Raw genomic sequence first — 17,330 nt, 5'->3', positions numbered from 1 at the left:
CCCGGGACGGGCTGTCAAAACAAATGAACTAATGATCCTAAAAAGTTTTTAGCTAAAATGATCTCTGAGATTTGCATAATTTCTCTTTTTGGTTTTTGAGTTTGTCCATCATCAATCATTTTGATCATTCCGTAAAAAATCTCCATTAAATAAGGATAAAATAGAAAAAAATACCCTCAGTTTTTAAAAATTATTTTGGTCTATTGTTGTTTAAGCTGAGAGTATTTCTGTCATTTTGGTTACTGTTTTAAAGAATATTTCACAAAATGACTAAAATGATTGATAATGTACAAACTCATGGACTATGTCAATAGATTTTAAATTTTAAGGACCAAAATGAAGAATGCCAATCTCAAAGACGATATTGACTAAAAAGCCAAAACAAATGCAAATGAACAATCAAAGAAAAATGATACAACCCAACCAAAATAATCCTAAAAGATTTTAGTACCCTAACACTTCAAACAAACAAAGACCAACTTATTTGGGAAAACATTTCCAGAAATAAAAATATTAACTGTTTTGCAAAAATCAATATTGAATTTGTGAAGGCAGAATTAATAAAACGTGCCCCAAGACAGAAAAAGGTTCTTCTCCAACATAGTTAAAAGTTGAAAAAATTACCACTTAATACTAGTGTGTTACGGTTTAGTAATATTTCTCTTCATTTGTAAGTGGTTTTAGATTCGATTCTTGCCAAAGGTGAATTTGAACCACATTATTATTAGCTCATTATAAGGCTAAGCTCATTCCCCTCATCTTTAGTGTAAATAATATCGTTTGCTAAAAAAAAAAAAAATTAGAAAAATTAAACAATTTTAAATTGTTGGAATTCAGGAAAAAAAAAAAAAAAAAAAAAAAAAAAAAGAGGTCCTGCTTCGACCCTTACAGTTTTGTTAAATTATTTGGAGCAATTTAAGAGTTACCACTTAATTGCAGACATGAATTTATTTATGTTAAATTAAATATCTCTTGTATAAAAAGAGAACAAAACTTAATTATGTCGTTTTTATTGGGATAATTAGCTCATAAATGATATATGTGACACTTCAGTAAATTTCTTTTTTAAAATTTAACACTGCCACGCCAACGCATATATGCTTCTTTCCGTGCTGGTTTTATTAAAAAGATGACAAAATTAAATTATTCTTAAATTGACAATCTACAAAATTAAAAATTTTGAGTTGAGACTACATGTACCAAAGTGGAATTTTACGAAAATACCGAAATCGATTTTTGGCAATTATTAAAATCGTACTTACCTTAACAAATTACTAAAATTGCAACATGAGTCTAGTTTAGAGCAATGTGTTCTCACCTATTCATTCAAGTTTAAATTCTTTTTTCATGCAATTTAGTTAAATTTAGTGTAAACTATACTATCATATGTAAAAAAAATATTACCAAAATTATAAGTCTTTATTACTTAGTCATAGTACTAAGTGACGAACAAAAATTGAAAATTGTATTAAAGAAATAACTGAGAATTGAAAGAAAAAAAAATGTAAAAACTGAAAAGAAGCAGATGACTGCACAGTATATTGATATTCATCTTTACTTATAAATGCTTCATATTGACTTGAAAGTGAGATGTCTTAAGTTCAATTATAGCTAAAAGTGAATTTGAACTATATTATTGAAATCCTATTTTGAGGTTAAGTTCACCTATCGCTTGTCAAAAAAAAAACAGATGACGGAGTTAAACGGCCCGTTGTACGCTTCGTCTTGTTCAACTAACGCCTTTGACAACGACATGCCTCTCTCTCTTCCTCTGCGCTTCCGCTACGTTCCTTCTGTTGTCTCAGCTCTCTCTCTCTTTCTCTCTCTCTGTCTCTCCTCTGCCTCTTTAAAATGCCATCTTAATCTGAAAGCAACCTCCATTTCGCTTTCTCTCCCTCTCTCTTTCATCACCTGTTATTTCACAGAGAGAGAAGCAGCATAAACAATTCAATTCAATTCAATTCTTTCCGAAATTCTCCTCCACGCGCGCGCTCGGTTCCGGCGAATGCGCTTCGCCTGCAGTTTGCCGTTCCGCTTCCGATTCAATCACCTGATCAGCTTATGGTACGAATGCAAACTTGAAATTTTGACATTTTTTCGCGGCTTTGAATTTTCGTTTCTGGATTCTGTTTTTCGATCCGTTTCCCGGTTATCGGAGATTTTGCTAAAATCTTGGTAGATTTAGTCGTTTTCTTGGCCTATTGAGTATTTTTTTAAGAAATTTCGGATTTTATTCGTAGATTTGATTTGATTTTTTTTTTTTTTTAATTTGATTTTCTCTGTTTTGCTGTTCTTATTCGATGCAGAATGTAATCCGAGCTCCAGCTGTTATCCGATTTGATTAGCAGCAATGCCAGGTACATTATTCCGATTCCTCAATGAAATTCTCTACAAAAATCGGATCTTAATTTTATTTTTGATCCAAAATTTCCATTTTTCTGCATTTTGATATGTAATTTTAGGAGAAGTAGTTTCGTTGCAAGAAGACGAAAAGTCCAGAACTTTTGATTTCGAAACCTCCGAGGCCGAGAGGCGGAGGCCTCGGAGCAGATCTCTTAAGAAAAGAACTCCAAATGCTTCCTTGAGATTGACAAACACTCTTAGAAAGCGCGGCAAGCGTGTGGCCAATTGCCGCTACGCGTCGATTTCAATCGAAGATGCTCGGGATGCTGAGGAGGAAGAAGCTGTGATTACGCTTCGCGAGGCATTGGTTGCTAAAGATATGCTTCCGGCTCAATTTGATGATTATCATACAATGCTAAGGTGATAGACTCGTTGCAATGATAGTGTAAATTTTTTATTGTCCCTTTAGCTTTTTTGGATTCGATTACTAACAGCTAGGCTTTGTTTATGCAGATTTTTGAAGGCGAGGAAGTTCGACATTGATAAATCTCTTCAAATGTGGGCCGAAATGCTCAACTGGAGGAGAGAGTTTGGAGTAGAATCTATTGTGAAGGTATAATGTTATTAAGAGTACTTCGAAGGACATCTGATACATGTATAATGCCTGTATATCTTTTACTATTCCATTTTCATTGATAAAGAATGAAAACTTTTGTCAGTAATATGTACAGATTACAGAATATCGAACAAGAGGAACTTTTTAATGCCTGTTTTGTCAGACATTTCATTTCATTCTCAGGATTCTAATAGAGGTGTTACAATGATAAATTTATAGGATTTCGTGTACAGTGAATATGAAGATGTTCAGCGTTTTTATCCTCATGCTTATCATGGGGTAGACAAGGCAGGACGGCCTGTTTATATTGAAAGACTTGGAAAAGTTGAACCTGGCAAGCTAATGAATGTCACCACAGTGGAACGGTTTCTAAAGTATCATGTCCAGGGTTTTGAGAAGGCTTTTGCTGAGAAATTCCCGGCATGTTCTATTGTGGCCAAAAGGCATATAGATTCGACGACTGCTATACTAGATGTCCAGGGGATGGTAACCTCCTAACTCAAAAATGGATTTATTCAGTTCTATGCATCATGTGTATTTTTAGCAATAACTATACTTTTTCCTGTTTTTTATTATCATTATTATCATGCAGAACTGGATGAGCTTTGGCAAGTTTGCGCATGACCTTGTTACGCGCATTCAGAAAATGGATGGCGATAACTATCCTGAGGTGGATTTAATATTATCCAAAACCAACTTATAATATTTAATGAAATGGTTCTTATTTGTTTCTGATACTAGCTCATTCTCCAGACGTTAAATCAAATGTTTGTGGTAAATGCTGGTAACGGATTCAAGCTACTTTGGAACACAGCAAAAGGGTTTCTTGACCCAAGGACTACTGGAAAGATACATGTATGTGGATATTTTTCATTTGTTACTTTCATTTTGAAGGTCCTATGGACTACTAATAAGTTCTTCTGCAGGTCTTAGGCAACAGATTTCAAAACAAGCTTTTGGAAATCATAGACTCAAGGTTGGGACTTCTTACCATTTGATAAATTAATTCGATTTGGAACTTTTTTGGTTTGTGTTTCGAAACTTATTTCAGCAACTTTTTCTTTAAACAGTCAACTTCCGGATTTCCTTGGGGGAACTTGCTCGTGTCCAAATGAAGGCGGGTGCCTTAGGTCTGGGAAGGGACCCTGGAATGATCCAGAAATAATGAAAGTACGGTTCACATGGATTTAACAGTTTTGAATTAATAGGCCGAATATTAGGTGGTTTTCTTGTCGGTTCCATACTCATTTGACTTCTATTTGCAGCTGGTACACATTGGAGAAGCAATGTACTTGAGAAAAATCAAAAGTTCTTCTGATGGCGATGATTTTGGAATCAAGCGGCGTACCTCTAAGGTGACTTGAAGCCAAACCTTCAATGGATACTGTTCTTTATGACCTTTTACTCATGTATCATATTTCACATTTCTTGGGTTTACTTTGCAGACTACAGATAGTGAAATAGTATCTGCAGCTGAGTCGGGATCAGAAATGAGGTCAAGTACTTCTGCCTTCATGCAGCTATCAAAGTCTCAATCTGACGAAGTAAATTTTCTGAAGTTCTCTTTCTTGGGTGTCATATCCTTTGACTTCACTACTGACTACATCTCTAATAGCTATTTTATTAATAGCATCTATATATCTAACCAAAATTAAAGATGTTACTTACTATTTTGGCCCTTCATGTAATTCTTGAATTCCTCATAGACCAAAAATGATAAAATATCAATTAATTTCTAACTCTTTCGTCCTCTATATTTTGTCTGATTTGTCTCAGGAGAGGGCAACTGACTCTGCATCTCCCTGCAGCCTAGTTGAATCAGGCAGTGCTGTGGGAAGAATGGAAGTTGCTAATTCAAGTTTAACAAGTAGGTGATCGTCGGTCATTAATCAAGCTGCTTATATTTACTCGTAACATAGTGGCAGCTTGCTTTTCATGCCTCAGACTTGGAAGTTTCTTATTCAAGTTTAACTTGTTTGTGACAGGTGATTCACCCTTGAACTTTACCCTGACAAGGTCGCTGAAGACATCCATTCCACATGTAGCAAGTTTAACCATTCGCTTCATACTCAAAGTATTAACAGGCATATGGCTCATATTCCCAATGTTAGAGAGGATATTTGCAGCACATTATTCAGAAAGCCGCTTAAAAACACCATGCAAATCTCCACCACTTGAAAATTCAAGCTCTCAGGAACAACAGTATTCACAGGGAACAGATGTAGACCCTCTCTGGCAGAGGCTGCAGCAATTAGAAGTATTGGTTACCAATTTGATAAGCAAACCTATTAAAATTCCTCAAGAGAAAGAAGACATGCTTCACGAATCTTTAAGTCGCATTAAATCTATAGAGTACGACTTACAGAAGACAAAGAAAGTAAGTCAACCATCTTTCTTGTAATCATAGGTTATTCTGAAGTATGTACCAATAAGGTTTCTTGTTTCCGTCGTATAGAGTCGTCTACTAATCCTAGATTTTTTCTTTCAGGCATTGTTTGCAACTGCATCAAAACAAGTGGAGCTTGCGGAGTCGCTGGAAAGTTTAAAGGAGGACAGCTTAACAGTAAGTTCCTATCACCTTTAGAAATAAATTGAATGTCATTTATAAGGCAGTTAAATTTGGAGCCTCTTTTTACTAGTATGCGGTTGGCTAGGAATTCATATGACTCGTTTATGTTACTAGCACAACATGAATATGCCTCTAACATCAGGCTTTCTCGATTGCAGGGATCAAACTCATGTTGGCCAAGAAGTTACAGTAATAACCACGACCCGGGAAGATGAAGGCCAGTTTCTTGGGACAAGGGCCTACTGATATTGCCGGCCAACACTGCCTGTTGACTCACAAATGCAAATATTACCACATCTGAGTTGTACTGAGCCAATTTTAATTGGTTTGTCATTTAAGGTGACTGATCTCTTCCGTAGCACATTGATACAATCATCTCGTTTTATTCTCTTTTTCCCGTGCCAGTTTTTTTGTAGTTGGCGATTGATAGTAGTTATCAAGAAAAGGGAGAATAGAGAGAATAAATTATAAAGCTGATGATCGGGGTCACAGCGAAGAAAGGCGTGTTTATAACCTGCTTGGTGTTTATGTACATAGCTTTCTTCCCCCTTTTCATTGTGACTGATACACTACTATACTTGACCTTTTCAATTTTTATACCAATACAAAATTTACTAAAGCAGAGTTTACATCGACAATGTCGATTGATTCTGGATATTATTTGCTAACTATCTAGGGTTGGGCACTTTAGTGGGCTTACCAACCAACCTAACTGAAGTTGGTTCGGTTGGTTGGGTTGGGTTGGTTGTAAGCTTTAAACATTTATTTTTGCGTAGAAATCTGACTACCCGTCCAATAGATGAATTGGGTTGGGTTGAAGTATTAATAACAGGATTGAAACCCACCCACTTGAATAGCAAACAATTCTTAAACATATATGTTTAAAATAATGAAATTCAAATATCAAGCAACAAACAAAGATCCTACAATACAATTCACATAATTTAGGTCTAATATGACATGTATTGTGGATTATTTATCGCTCATACACACTTTAGGAATAAGAAACAAAGTAAACCACGAAACCTGTCCAACCCAACCTTGTCTTAGAATTGTTCAGGTGGGTTGGTTTGCCCATTTTCTTGGGTGGAAATGAGTTTCAATAGTACCACCTCGAGCCTATTGGGTTGACCAATGGGTTGAAGTCCAACCTAACCAACCCAGCCATTTCCCACCCCTCAAGAGCACCCAATTGTAAGTTTTCCCCGTCGTTGAAGCTTGTAAAGCAGGGCAACTACTGCAGAGTCATATGAACTCTTCTTATCAGCTCTAGGATCTCCTCTGCATACAACAGTCCCATAGTTTGGTATCTGCAAACTTATTTCCGATGCGTAGCTGTTGAAACCGATTCTCTTTTCAGAGCCCTCACCAAATTCGATTAGAGTTCTGCAGGAGGAAGACACTAGTTAGTTTAGTCCCTAGGAAAAGATCACAATTAAGTGCCGTTTGGTTGATTCGAATCACCTCGATTTATGCTCTGTTGTTTTGAATGTAGGCATTGGCCACTGCATTCTCTTACACAGCTCAAAGAGAGAAGCCCGAGCTGCTCCTTTCCTCGTGCTGATCGGAGCTATAGCTGCAGACAAGAATGAATAGCATGTAAATGAAATGGGAGAAAATAACGATAACCGCGAGCAGCGGAATAGGTTGATTCATTTGTTCACTAACCCTGCAAACTTGGGGTTACAATGTTGTGACTGTAGATTTTGTTAGGACCAAAATTGGTCGGGGTAGGACCTGTTCTCGACTCTGCATATGGTGATTCAATTCGATTGATCGACTCTGAAGAATGAGTATCATTCAGTTGGCTGCAGGGTTCAATCTCCATGCCTTCGGAAGAGAGCTCATCTACACGGTCAGGATCAAGTTTTCTCCTTTTAAACACTGAATGGCAACCTTGGAGCTCCTTCAACAGTTGACGAGCTGCTTTCTGTTTAGCTGCTTTCTTGCTCCGATCGTACCCATTCCCAACCAAAAGACCATCTTCCAGCTGCAAAGTCATTTCCACATGCTCCAATGAATCCTCTTTAGTACAATTTTCTTTCACAAAGTACCCAAGAGAACCACATAACTCGGTCAATTCACGCAGCGGATGTAATTGCAGAGTGGAAGGGGTCACGATCGGAGATAATAGCGGTTTAAACACCCTCCATACTTTGTTAAGATCGAGATTGCTGTCCATGTATATAGCCCCAGCTATGCTTTCCACCATGTCCCCAAGAGCCTGCATTAACCAAGTCGTGGTTATTAACAAAACTTGACGTTAACACAGAGCAGCTAACCGTTTAGAAGTTTAAGTCGAATAAGGCCTAAGAGGCGTACTTTAGGGCCTTTTACGTCTTCGAGTAGGCTGGTGGTGTTGAGAGCTTCAGCAGTACACAACTTCTCATACTCTGTGATATGATTCAGAAGTAACCCGGAGCAATGTTGAAGATGTGGGTGAAGTTTCCTTCTCACAGCAGCTCGGGCAAAGTTTTCGTTACAAACAGCAGCTGATCGCAAGTCTGTCAACTGCCCCGGATTAATAGTTGTGTGGCTATGATAGAGATACTGTGTGATTAGCACATCCAACACGGAGTCGCCAAGAAACTCGAGCCTCTGTCAAATTATTCAAGTAAGTAGAAAAATGAGCTATTGTATGAATTTCTGTGTACTAGAAAAAAAATTGGAAACAAAGCAAACTAAAGGGACTCAAAATCTGCAGAAAAGATCAAGTTCAAACCTGGTAACAGTAGCTAGCACCTAGTTTTTGCTGAGAGGCATGTGTTATGGCCTCCTGTAACAAACCTTTAACCGAAAATTGGTAGCCAAGCTTCAACTCCAAGGCAGCGATGTCCTGATGTTTTGGGTAGTAAGATCGGAGGGAAGCCCTCGTAATGGCTTCAGTGGCTAATTTGGGTTCAAAATCAGAATCAATACCAAGCCACTTCATTACATGTAGTGCAGCAAACAGTCCTCTGCCGACATAGTAGGCTCCTATGAGGGCCTCAACACAATCTGCTATGGTTTTCGAGTTCATCCATCTATGGCCGCTATCGCAGAATTTTCCGACCTTTACTGGTTCTACAGTTTGAAATCTGCTGTCCAAAGGCACTTCTAAGGTGTCCACTCCACATTTACACGGATCAGGGAATCTAGACCGCTGCCCTGGAGCTGCCCAACGGCGTGGTTCAAATGCGCTGTCACGTATATATCCCTGTCAAACACATAAAAAAGATTTGTTTTTGTGTGAGCACCTTGATGCCTAAGCTACAGACTTCAATGCAAGTTCATGTGTTTTTAGGATCTTCTAACACTTTGATATATTTACTACGAAAACAAATTATAGCATGAAATATCGAATGCATTTGATACCTGTATCTTCCGTTGGATTCCTAGTTTATGCAGGTTGGAGTTACATATCACCCTAGTACGCCGAGCTGTTAGTTGCCCTTCATGTTTCTCAGGATATCTGAGAAAAAGGTAGGAGCTCACAGCGTACTTGAGAACTGAATCTCCGAGCAACTCCAAACGTTCCAACGAGAAATCTTCACAACACCTAAGTGTTGTGAGTGCTTCCAAAATCTAAACACAAAGTGTTTGTATCAGATACAGTTATAGTACTGAATGATTCAACGAAAGTTGGATGAAGAACAAATTACATCGACATTAAAGATAGTAGAACTAACCAATGAACTCGATATTTTAAAGTTGTTAGTTTGGCCATTGATCTCTTCTCTGAGCTGGCTAGCTAGCATTAGTGACTCCAGCCGGTACATTACTGACGGTAGCAAGTAACATGATCGTAGAACATCCACCTGAAAATCAATACTGACTAAGATCTCGGGTGGCATACGAACATGAGCTTGTTCCTTGATTACTCGACCGTCTTGTGACGAAGCACCTGCTGATTTAGGAATATGCTTATGCTGTACATGAGGAAAACTGTAAAACAAAGCTCCGAACATACAACACATACCTTCGGCACCAAGCAAGTTATGCGGATTATGACTTTGCTTTAACCGCAGCAAAGGCTGTCCGGGATAAACAAGCGAAATCCCATACCTGAACATGATCGTGCTATGAGAAAGTTCTGAAGAAAAAACATCAACAAATCTAACACATAGCATGGGGATTGCATATCGCTTACTTTGTTTTGAAGTGCTGAGCATAACTGTATGTCGATGATGCATCATCAACATTTTCCTCTAAAGAACTTTCAGCAGATTTTCCACGGACAACTTCGATGATAGAATAGATACGTCCTGTGTGAATAGCCAATACTAACATATCTTGGAGATTATCAGCATCAATTGAACTATTAGCGAAATGGATATGATTCGCAGCCTTCGACTCTGTCATGGATGAACCAGTCCTAGAAAGTGGCAACTCGCTGTGATCACCATTAAAACACTTGGAATGCGTGGAGTATTGTTTCTTCAAAAATTCTACCACATTAACAGAAGAATTGATCCCTCTCCAGTTCACTTTTGAAGAGTCCAATGTGTCAACGGGTAAAAGCAAATACATATATGCTGAGCTCCAGAGTGATTTTGTTTCTGTCTGGAGTAAAAATTCTCGCGTTGTCCCTTCTGATTCGCCCCCGAAAAACAATCTCCCAAACACACCATTGAAGAAAAATTCTTGAAAGCGCTTGGCTTGCGTCACCTGGTTAAAAATAGGCAGGCATAGAATTACAGAAAGTGGTTTAAATAAGAAGAAGAAACTATTGAATTGTGATAGCAATCTTACTTGTTCTGCACTCAGATAACATTTTCCACTTGAAGAGACCGAAGATTTAACCATCCTTGAGACGAGTTGAAGATCCATTTCGATATTTCCCACATCATCATCGAGTTTTGACTCGATTAGTAGAACAAATCCTGAATATGTCTCATCAACGATACTACACAAGAAATCAAACTTATAGGCCTCAAAAACAGTATCAAGTTTTTCTCCCCATGTGCCACATAATGCCCGGATGGATGTTGTGCCGTGTAATTCTTTTCTTTTCGTTGTTCCTTACAAAAGTAAAACTGAAATCAGAAATGTTGGCACTTCAAGGGAAACATACTTAAAGAAAGATTTGGAAGGAGATGCCGATACCAAAAACGCCATTGGTTACTAATTTTCACTCTCAAATGTTAGAAAGAATTAGAATCATAAATATAGCTGAACTGGTCTACGTCCAAACAGCAACAATGCTAAATGGTTACCCTTTCGAAAAATTAGGTCTATAAATTTATATACACACATACCTGCACCAGCAGATAATCCTCTTCTTTCTGGAATTAGATCATCTTCTAAAGGTTCTTGGACAAGCGGGAGAAGATGATCATCCAAGGCTCCCATTTCATGGAGTTTTTTACAAGCTTCCAAGCACACTAGCTGCTTGGACAAATGCGTGTTGCTGCTCAGAGGACCGACCGTTGTTAGAAAAGCTGCATTTGGGGGTAATGTAATCCTACACTGGTACAACCCTTCAGAAATTCCGAAGTCAAAAGTTGGTTTCGGAGTAAAGTACCTACATTTTGTAACAACCAGTTAGGAAATACAGAAAAATGCTCAATAGAACTTGTGAGTGACAAGGCAAAATATCCATACCTATCTCCCGGGAGCTTGTCGCAGTATCGATATATAAGACTGACACTCGAATCCGTTGTAACTGATGCTCCAGTAACTTTTGCACGATACAATTTTGTTTCCTCAAAACAACAAGCTTTTAAGGTGCATACTTCAGGATCTCTGTTTCTAGATGTATCGGTCATTGAATGTTCGCTCCTGATGATGTCGAACATTTGATCTATCTGCTTCTTGTTGCTCCTGTAAAATATGTGTCAAAACTCGAACTCCAAAATTTATCTTTTGTCGACTTGCAGTCACTTTTATATGAAACTACAAAAAGAAGCCTTCACCTTTCAAGCATTAGGATATATTGGGAGTCATTTTTTCGACCTCTTCCCCGGGACTGGATATAACTACGAACGGTCTTGGGCAAGTCAAAACGAATCACACAGGAACAGTTTGCAACATGTATTCCCTCCTCAACTACATCCGTAGCGAATAACAGATTGACCTGATCATAGAAATGTTTCTTCACTGATTAAGTGGTTTTCTAACACCAAAGCTTCGTATAAGTTGAAATCAATGATGTGAAAGACTAGGTACCTTCCCGGAGCAAAAGGATTCCATAGTTTCCTTTTGCAGCTTCGGTGATAGCGCATCAGCTGATCCGTTACTTCCAGTCACGTATGAAACCGTCAAGTGAGATAAGCAACGCACTTTCTTAACATATATTTCAATCACTTTAGCTGTAATAATTCGCTCTACGAAAATGAGGCATTGAACTTTGCTACCGGTTCTGCAATGGCAAAGCACTTCAATAAATTAACTTAATAACAAAATTAATTAATATGGACTTGGCCACGAGTAGTTTTACTTACCCAAATGACTGGAAAATTTGAAGAAGTTCGTATAACTTTGGAGATATGAAACCCAAATCGCATGCCTTTGTATAGTCAGACTCAAAGTTTGCATGAAGTTCGCAGCCTAAGCAGTGCGAAGGAAGTAATATCAATTGGAAATAAGTATAAATCCAATGCAACCAATCGAAATGTGAGAAAAAAACTTACCGATTGGCATACCAGGTTGAAGAAATCCGGCAATCATAAGCAAGACTTCATCGAGAAAGTTTTTCAAATGCAAAGAACATTCTCTATAGAATTGGCACTCTTCTTCGGCATCAGGGACATTCTCTAGACAAATTTTGACAGCCTATAAAAAGTGGTAACACCAAACAGATCACATTCCTCTTTTCATTTTTCTAGCACATTTTAGTTTTCTTCTGTTTTTGCTCTTTTGTTTCGACGAAGAACAAGGGTACCTCATATGCGCATACAATGCCAAGGTCATCGAGGCAGTACAAGATCTTCATGTGGTCATTGTGTAACCGCTTTTGCAACATCTTTATCTTGTCATTGATGTCTTGGAACTGACTTGGCATTTGCTCTTGCAACTCCAACTCAGAAGCATACTGTCCATGAAATTAAATACCCCTTAGTGTATTCAGAAGTACAGTAGCTAAGACATAAGTCTAACATACTTTGCGAACGAAAGAAATTATACGGCGCAGGACTACCTTCGACAGCAAAGCTTCCATCTTTTCCCTCAGATCCGAATAGGCGGATGGTGCTTGCTTGTAAAACCTACATTTGTGGACTGCTGAGGGAACAAATGTTTCGATTTCAGTCCTGTCTTCTACAGTGTAAACCTGCCTCAGCACGTCACAAGAGATTTAGACAACAAAATGTCTAATAATAATGGAGAATATAACGACATAAAAAACTCAACATACCTGAGCGTCCAACATGCTTTCAAGTGCAGATATTTGAGCCTCACAATCCATGGCGGATGAGACACCTGAAGTGTGAAAAGATCTCTTGAATATTTTGCATAACAGACTGTAGAACTTCACTAGCTATGAAGCACCAATATCTGACCTTTTCTTATAACAGGGGACGCTGTCATCCCAAAAATCTTTGGCCGGTTCACAGATTGGTGATAAAAATCCTTCAAAAACATGACAGTAGTCACTCAGACGTACTTGAACAAATTTTTTATACATACATATTACTTTGTAAACTCATGATCTCCTACTCACTGGTGAGCAAGCGATCAACATTGTGTATGTATATGTGTGTATGTGCATGTAATTGCATCAATGGTGTTTCGCTGCATAATTCAGATGCTCGTTGCCCCTTACGATTGTGGAGTCAACTTGATAGACAATCCACAGACTCTTAAAATCGAAGATTATAAGTAGGAAACCATTACTAAAACTATAATCCGTAAACTACCTTCATTATTTTCGTATAGGGATGATTGCCGGTAGCGCGATGACATTCGTCAAAGATTATCAAGCTAAACATTTCCAAGTTTAAGAAAGCATTCCTCATGGCATCCAAGAGAACCTGTGGTGTCATGACCAGTATCTACAGCATAAGAAGAAAATAAATCAGTGATTAGCTCTAAATCTCGGAAATGATTTGTACAAAAAAAGCTGATTAAGCATCGATTACTCGAAAATCGAAGAAAATTAAACTTACATCATGTGTATTAGCTTCTGTTTCCCAACAGCTCCGGGTCCATTCATCCACTCCCTTGGCTCCATAGTACTCTTCCACTTCAAGAGTTGTGGAATTTTTAATAACCTTGTATTGCTGCCAAACAAAATTGAAATTGGTTCAGCAGTTGAATGATAACTCCAATTTTTTTCATCGGATCCATTTGGGACTACTAGAAGCATTTATGTTCGTAAGCACTTACAGTGTTTCATTAGCAACACGTCAAAAAATTCATTGAAAATTATAGTGCTTTTTGGAGAAGCTAGAAAAACATTATAGAAATGATTTTTTAAATTTTTCTACCAAACTTAGTTAGAAGCACTTCTGAGTGTCAGAAATCGCTTTTAGCCCATTCTGAAACAGTCCCAGCATGCGTCATTTGTGACTACTTGTGTAAGAAGTACTCGTGATCATAAGCACTTTGCTAAAAGAACTTTTATTAGAAGAAAAAAATTAAATTTCTATCAAACAATTAAGTTCTCCTTGGAAGATCATCTAGCTAAAAGTGAGGAATAAAGTTGGGACAGTTTTGAACTCAACAAACAAACAAAAACACAAAATAGCTGAAAAATAAGAAGTGAATCAAAGTTTTTACTTGAGTGACAAGATAAACTGTCGGAGCCAAGAAAATGATCAACTTTTTATCTCCAGAGAGGGCATGATCCTCATCGTCTCCTCAGCAACGTGCTTGATGAGCATCACAGCTATCATTGTCTTCCCAGCTCCCGTTTCCAGCACCGCAATCGTGTTCTTCCGCTTTACAACCTCAAACACTCTCACTTGGTACCTATTTAAAAAAAAAAAAAAAAAAAAAAAACACGCACACACAAACTTTCTGTGTTACAAACAAAAGATTCAAAGTTGCAAACTTTACAAACAAACAAAAAAAGGTAAGAAAACTAGAAGAAAAAAAAAACTCAAGAAAGAAAACCTTCTAGGGATGAACTGATCAAGAACAGTGGGCTCCATGATACCATTAGACTCCATGTTCTTAAAGCTTGAAGGATTTTTTCTGTTCTCTCTCTTCTGGAGATTTTTCTGATGAGAGAGAAAGTGCGAGCTTTGGTTTGAAAGTTGTGAAACAAATAGAAAGAGAGAGGGAGAGAGATGGATTATTTCTTTTGGTTTTGGAATGGCCTTGAGTTAAATGAAGGTTGCTACTTCGGGTATTTCTGGGACTTGCTCTGAAAGCGGTACTCTCTGACTCTGTGGCTAGTGTGCAGAATGCATGCTTAAATGCAACCAGTGTGAGTGGTTCCCACACTACCCCACACTACCCCAAGAAAAGGAGAAATTTTATTATATTTCGAAAACACAACTCGGTACATCAAGTGTCATAGTACAAGTTGTTGAAAATAAAAAAAATTCAAGTATTCAACCACTTGTATTAAACACTTGATGTACCGAATTATACCGAAAAATCTCTCCAATAAAAGGAGGAACCCACAGAGACATGTACTAATTTTTTTCAAATTTTGTTGCATGTTTTTTGTACGTATATGTATGTATGTGATTCCAACTGTTTTGTGAATGGGGAAAAACTGAAGGGATGAAATATTAAGACAACATGGGCAAGTAGCCCTTTATCACAGTGCTAAAAAAGAGTTAAACTTCTTGCATGACGGTGTGGGTTCGAATCCTAAACCCTAAAGCCTAAACCCTGAAAGCAAAACAAAACTATAAGAATGAAAAATGCTACAACAAAGTTATAACGTAATTGGAAATCAAATTAACTGGGAGACTATATGTCACCCAAGGAAGAAATTCATTTATTCTTGTTATGTTTCGTCGAATAAAGATGATGCAATCGAAAAAGGGACGTAATGGCTTACTTTTGAAAGTTGATGCACTGCAAATTGAATATGTATTCATTTTTTCTGCAATAACAAAAAGAGTGCATAAACTAAAAAGAAGGGTGTTAAAGTCATTCGCTGTAACATTAAAAACGATAAAGAATTGTTGAGATATAACTAAATTTTATTGAGATAAATTTCATGAGTTATGACAAATGACGTGCCGGGGATAAAACCGTACAAACCGTGAAAACGTTAAAAACAGGGAAACAAAAGCCCAACTAGCTTGCTGCTTCTTCCAAGTTCCAACTCTTTTAAACTCCAAAACCGGGTTCGGATCCATTGACTTCAACTCTAAACTCCTCCAACCCACTACTGGGCCCCACCCACAAATCAACCCCAACAAGTCCCCGCAACGGCCCAACCATCACCACCACCGCCACCGCCACCACCAACCTCCACAGCTCTCAAACAAAAAACCCCCAATTCCCCCCAAACCCTAATCCCAAAATTCTAAATCTCTAGCCCTAACCACCCCCACAGAAATGTCCACCCCACCCCCGCCCTCCCCCACGGCCTCAGTCTCCGCCTCGCCCACACCCTCCGCCAAGAAGCCCCAGCCTCTGCCGTGGACCCACGAGGAGACGGTGCAGCTGATCCGGGCCTACCAGGAGAAGTGGTACGCGCTGAGGAGGGGACAGTTGAAGTCGAGCCAGTGGGAGGAGGTGGCGGTGACCGTGGCGGCTCGGTGCGGCTACGAGTACGGCGAGCCGTCGAAATCCGCCACGCAGTGCCGCCACAAGATGGAGAAGCTCCGGCAGCGACACCGCGGCGTTAAGAAGCGCCTAGGCCAGCGGACAAAGTCCGGTTGGCCCTTCTTCGAGCTCATGGAGCAGATGGAGCGCGGGCCCATGCCCATCTCGGCCATGCCAATGGGGGAGATGCCACATCAGCTAGAGGAAGAAGAGCGTGATTATCACGGCGGTGGCGATGACGAAGACGATGAGGAGAACTCTAACAGGGTCCGGAGCATTGACTACATCCTGCGGAGGCCGACGTTTGTGAACAGATTTTCCGGAAAAGACCCGTTTTTGCAGGGACCGGCGGCGTTAAAGAGGGGGAGAGAGGCGGTGGACGACGGAGACGTGGTGGAGCCGGCGCAGCAAAGGGGGAGGGAGATGGTGGTGGAATTAGCAGACGAGATGAGGGCATTCGCCCAGCAGTTGATCGGGGTTGAGAACACGAGGATGGAGATGATGAAGGAAACGGAGAGGTGTAGAGTGGAGATGGAGAAGAAGAGGATGAGCATGATCCTGCAGTCACAGCAGAAGATTGTTGACTCCATTAACACAGCTTTCGGCAGCAGCTGATCATGAATTTCATCAACCTAATTCGTTTCCAAGGTAGATTTTCGATTCGAGTATAATGTTATGGTTCTTGTGTTCGTTGTTGAATTGGATTTGTATAGTTGACAGTTGAAGCCCAGAATTTATGCGTAGTGTCATAGAGTTTAAGTTTAATTTGTCAAGGATTCAATCTCTCTCTCTCTCTCTCTCTCTCTCTCTCTGCAATTTGATGTTGTCATGTTAGTTTTCCTTTTCTTTTTTAGGGATGAACAGATTCGTATTCTCTGCTAAGCTTAACATGTGCATGATGCTTTTGGATTATGGATAATGTTTGCTAATAATTCTGTGCTTAGGGTTTAAGTGCACCAGGATATTAATATGATGAATGAATGTTATCAAGGTATAGAATTTGTTATTTATTCTCTGTAATAGATCCTCTAACTTGAATTACGAAGAGGAGGATTCGAACTTGAGTATAGAGGCGAAGCACATCATCTTTCCGTTGGTTAGGTGCTACGTTGGTTGCAAAATCAAAATCTGTGTCATTTTGGTGTTTGAGGG

General features: G+C 38.9%; 3 protein-coding genes across 4 annotated transcripts; 2 read left to right on the top strand and 1 right to left on the bottom strand.

Annotated features, from left to right (window-relative positions):
- Positions 1-1,798: 1,798 nt before the first annotated feature.
- Positions 1,799-7,168, top strand: LOC103927704 (phosphatidylinositol/phosphatidylcholine transfer protein SFH9). Of its 2 annotated transcripts, XR_007254432.1 has the most exons (16): positions 1,799-2,064; positions 2,307-2,357; positions 2,463-2,763; positions 2,857-2,956; positions 3,179-3,445; positions 3,552-3,629; positions 3,713-3,814; positions 3,886-3,935; positions 4,030-4,129; positions 4,225-4,314; positions 4,405-4,503; positions 4,736-4,826; positions 4,945-5,336; positions 5,448-5,522; positions 5,687-5,867; positions 7,024-7,168. XR_007254432.1 is itself a non-coding variant. In XM_009336649.3 (15 exons), the coding sequence occupies exons 2-15, from the start codon at positions 2,351-2,353 to the stop codon at positions 5,741-5,743; spliced, it is 1,809 nt and encodes a 602-aa protein (XP_009334924.2). In that variant the 5' UTR covers positions 1,799-2,064; positions 2,307-2,350; the 3' UTR covers positions 5,744-6,083. The 2 variants fall into 2 exon arrangements, 1 of the variants encoding a protein (XP_009334924.2); XM_009336649.3 differs by lacking the exon at positions 7,024-7,168 and having other exon boundaries at positions 5,687-6,083.
- On the bottom strand, positions 6,412-14,801 carry LOC103927729 (endoribonuclease Dicer homolog 3a-like). Its single transcript, XM_048573968.1, is given in 25 exon segments — positions 6,412-6,914; positions 6,993-7,104; positions 7,197-7,752; positions 7,851-8,126; positions 8,251-8,724; positions 8,883-9,092; positions 9,197-9,414; positions 9,487-9,572; positions 9,658-10,175; positions 10,260-10,528; positions 10,766-11,031; positions 11,112-11,330; positions 11,423-11,583; positions 11,676-11,868; positions 11,951-12,056; positions 12,140-12,281; positions 12,391-12,540; positions 12,646-12,777; positions 12,862-12,926; positions 13,007-13,076; positions 13,364-13,498; positions 13,613-13,726; positions 14,226-14,284; positions 14,287-14,417; positions 14,562-14,801. Coding segments are annotated over 25 exon segments (4,926 nt in total). The 5' UTR covers positions 14,618-14,801; the 3' UTR covers positions 6,412-6,706.
- An 829-nt stretch (positions 14,802-15,630) lies between these two features.
- LOC103927728 lies at positions 15,631-16,963 on the top strand. Its single transcript, XM_048573817.1, has one exon. It carries the CDS (start codon positions 15,969-15,971, stop codon positions 16,791-16,793), a length of 825 nt encoding a protein of 274 aa, XP_048429774.1. The 5' UTR covers positions 15,631-15,968; the 3' UTR covers positions 16,794-16,963.
- The last annotated feature ends 367 nt before the right edge of the window (positions 16,964-17,330 follow it).

Source organism: the organism of the source record quoted next, unplaced genomic scaffold, assembly GCF_019419815.1.
Source record: "Pyrus x bretschneideri cultivar Hongxiangsu unplaced genomic scaffold, Pyrus_bretschneideri_v1 Contig7, whole genome shotgun sequence".
Classification (NCBI taxonomy): Eukaryota; Viridiplantae; Streptophyta; class Magnoliopsida; order Rosales; family Rosaceae; genus Pyrus; species Pyrus x bretschneideri.
This window is presented reverse-complemented; position numbering and strand designations above follow the sequence as displayed.

Bases quoted from the DNA above. Each gene is read 5' to 3' on its own strand.
- LOC103927728 (XM_048573817.1), top strand. From the start codon at position 15,969: ATGTCCACCCCACCCCCGCCCTCCCCCACGGCCTCAGTCTCCGCCTCG.
- LOC103927704 (XM_009336649.3), top strand. The intron at 3,936-4,029 runs GTTGGGACTTCT...TTCTTTAAACAG, and splicing joins TTGGAAATCATAGACTCAAG to TCAACTTCCGGATTTCCTTG. The intron at 4,130-4,224 runs GTACGGTTCACA...TTCTATTTGCAG, and splicing joins ATGATCCAGAAATAATGAAA to CTGGTACACATTGGAGAAGC.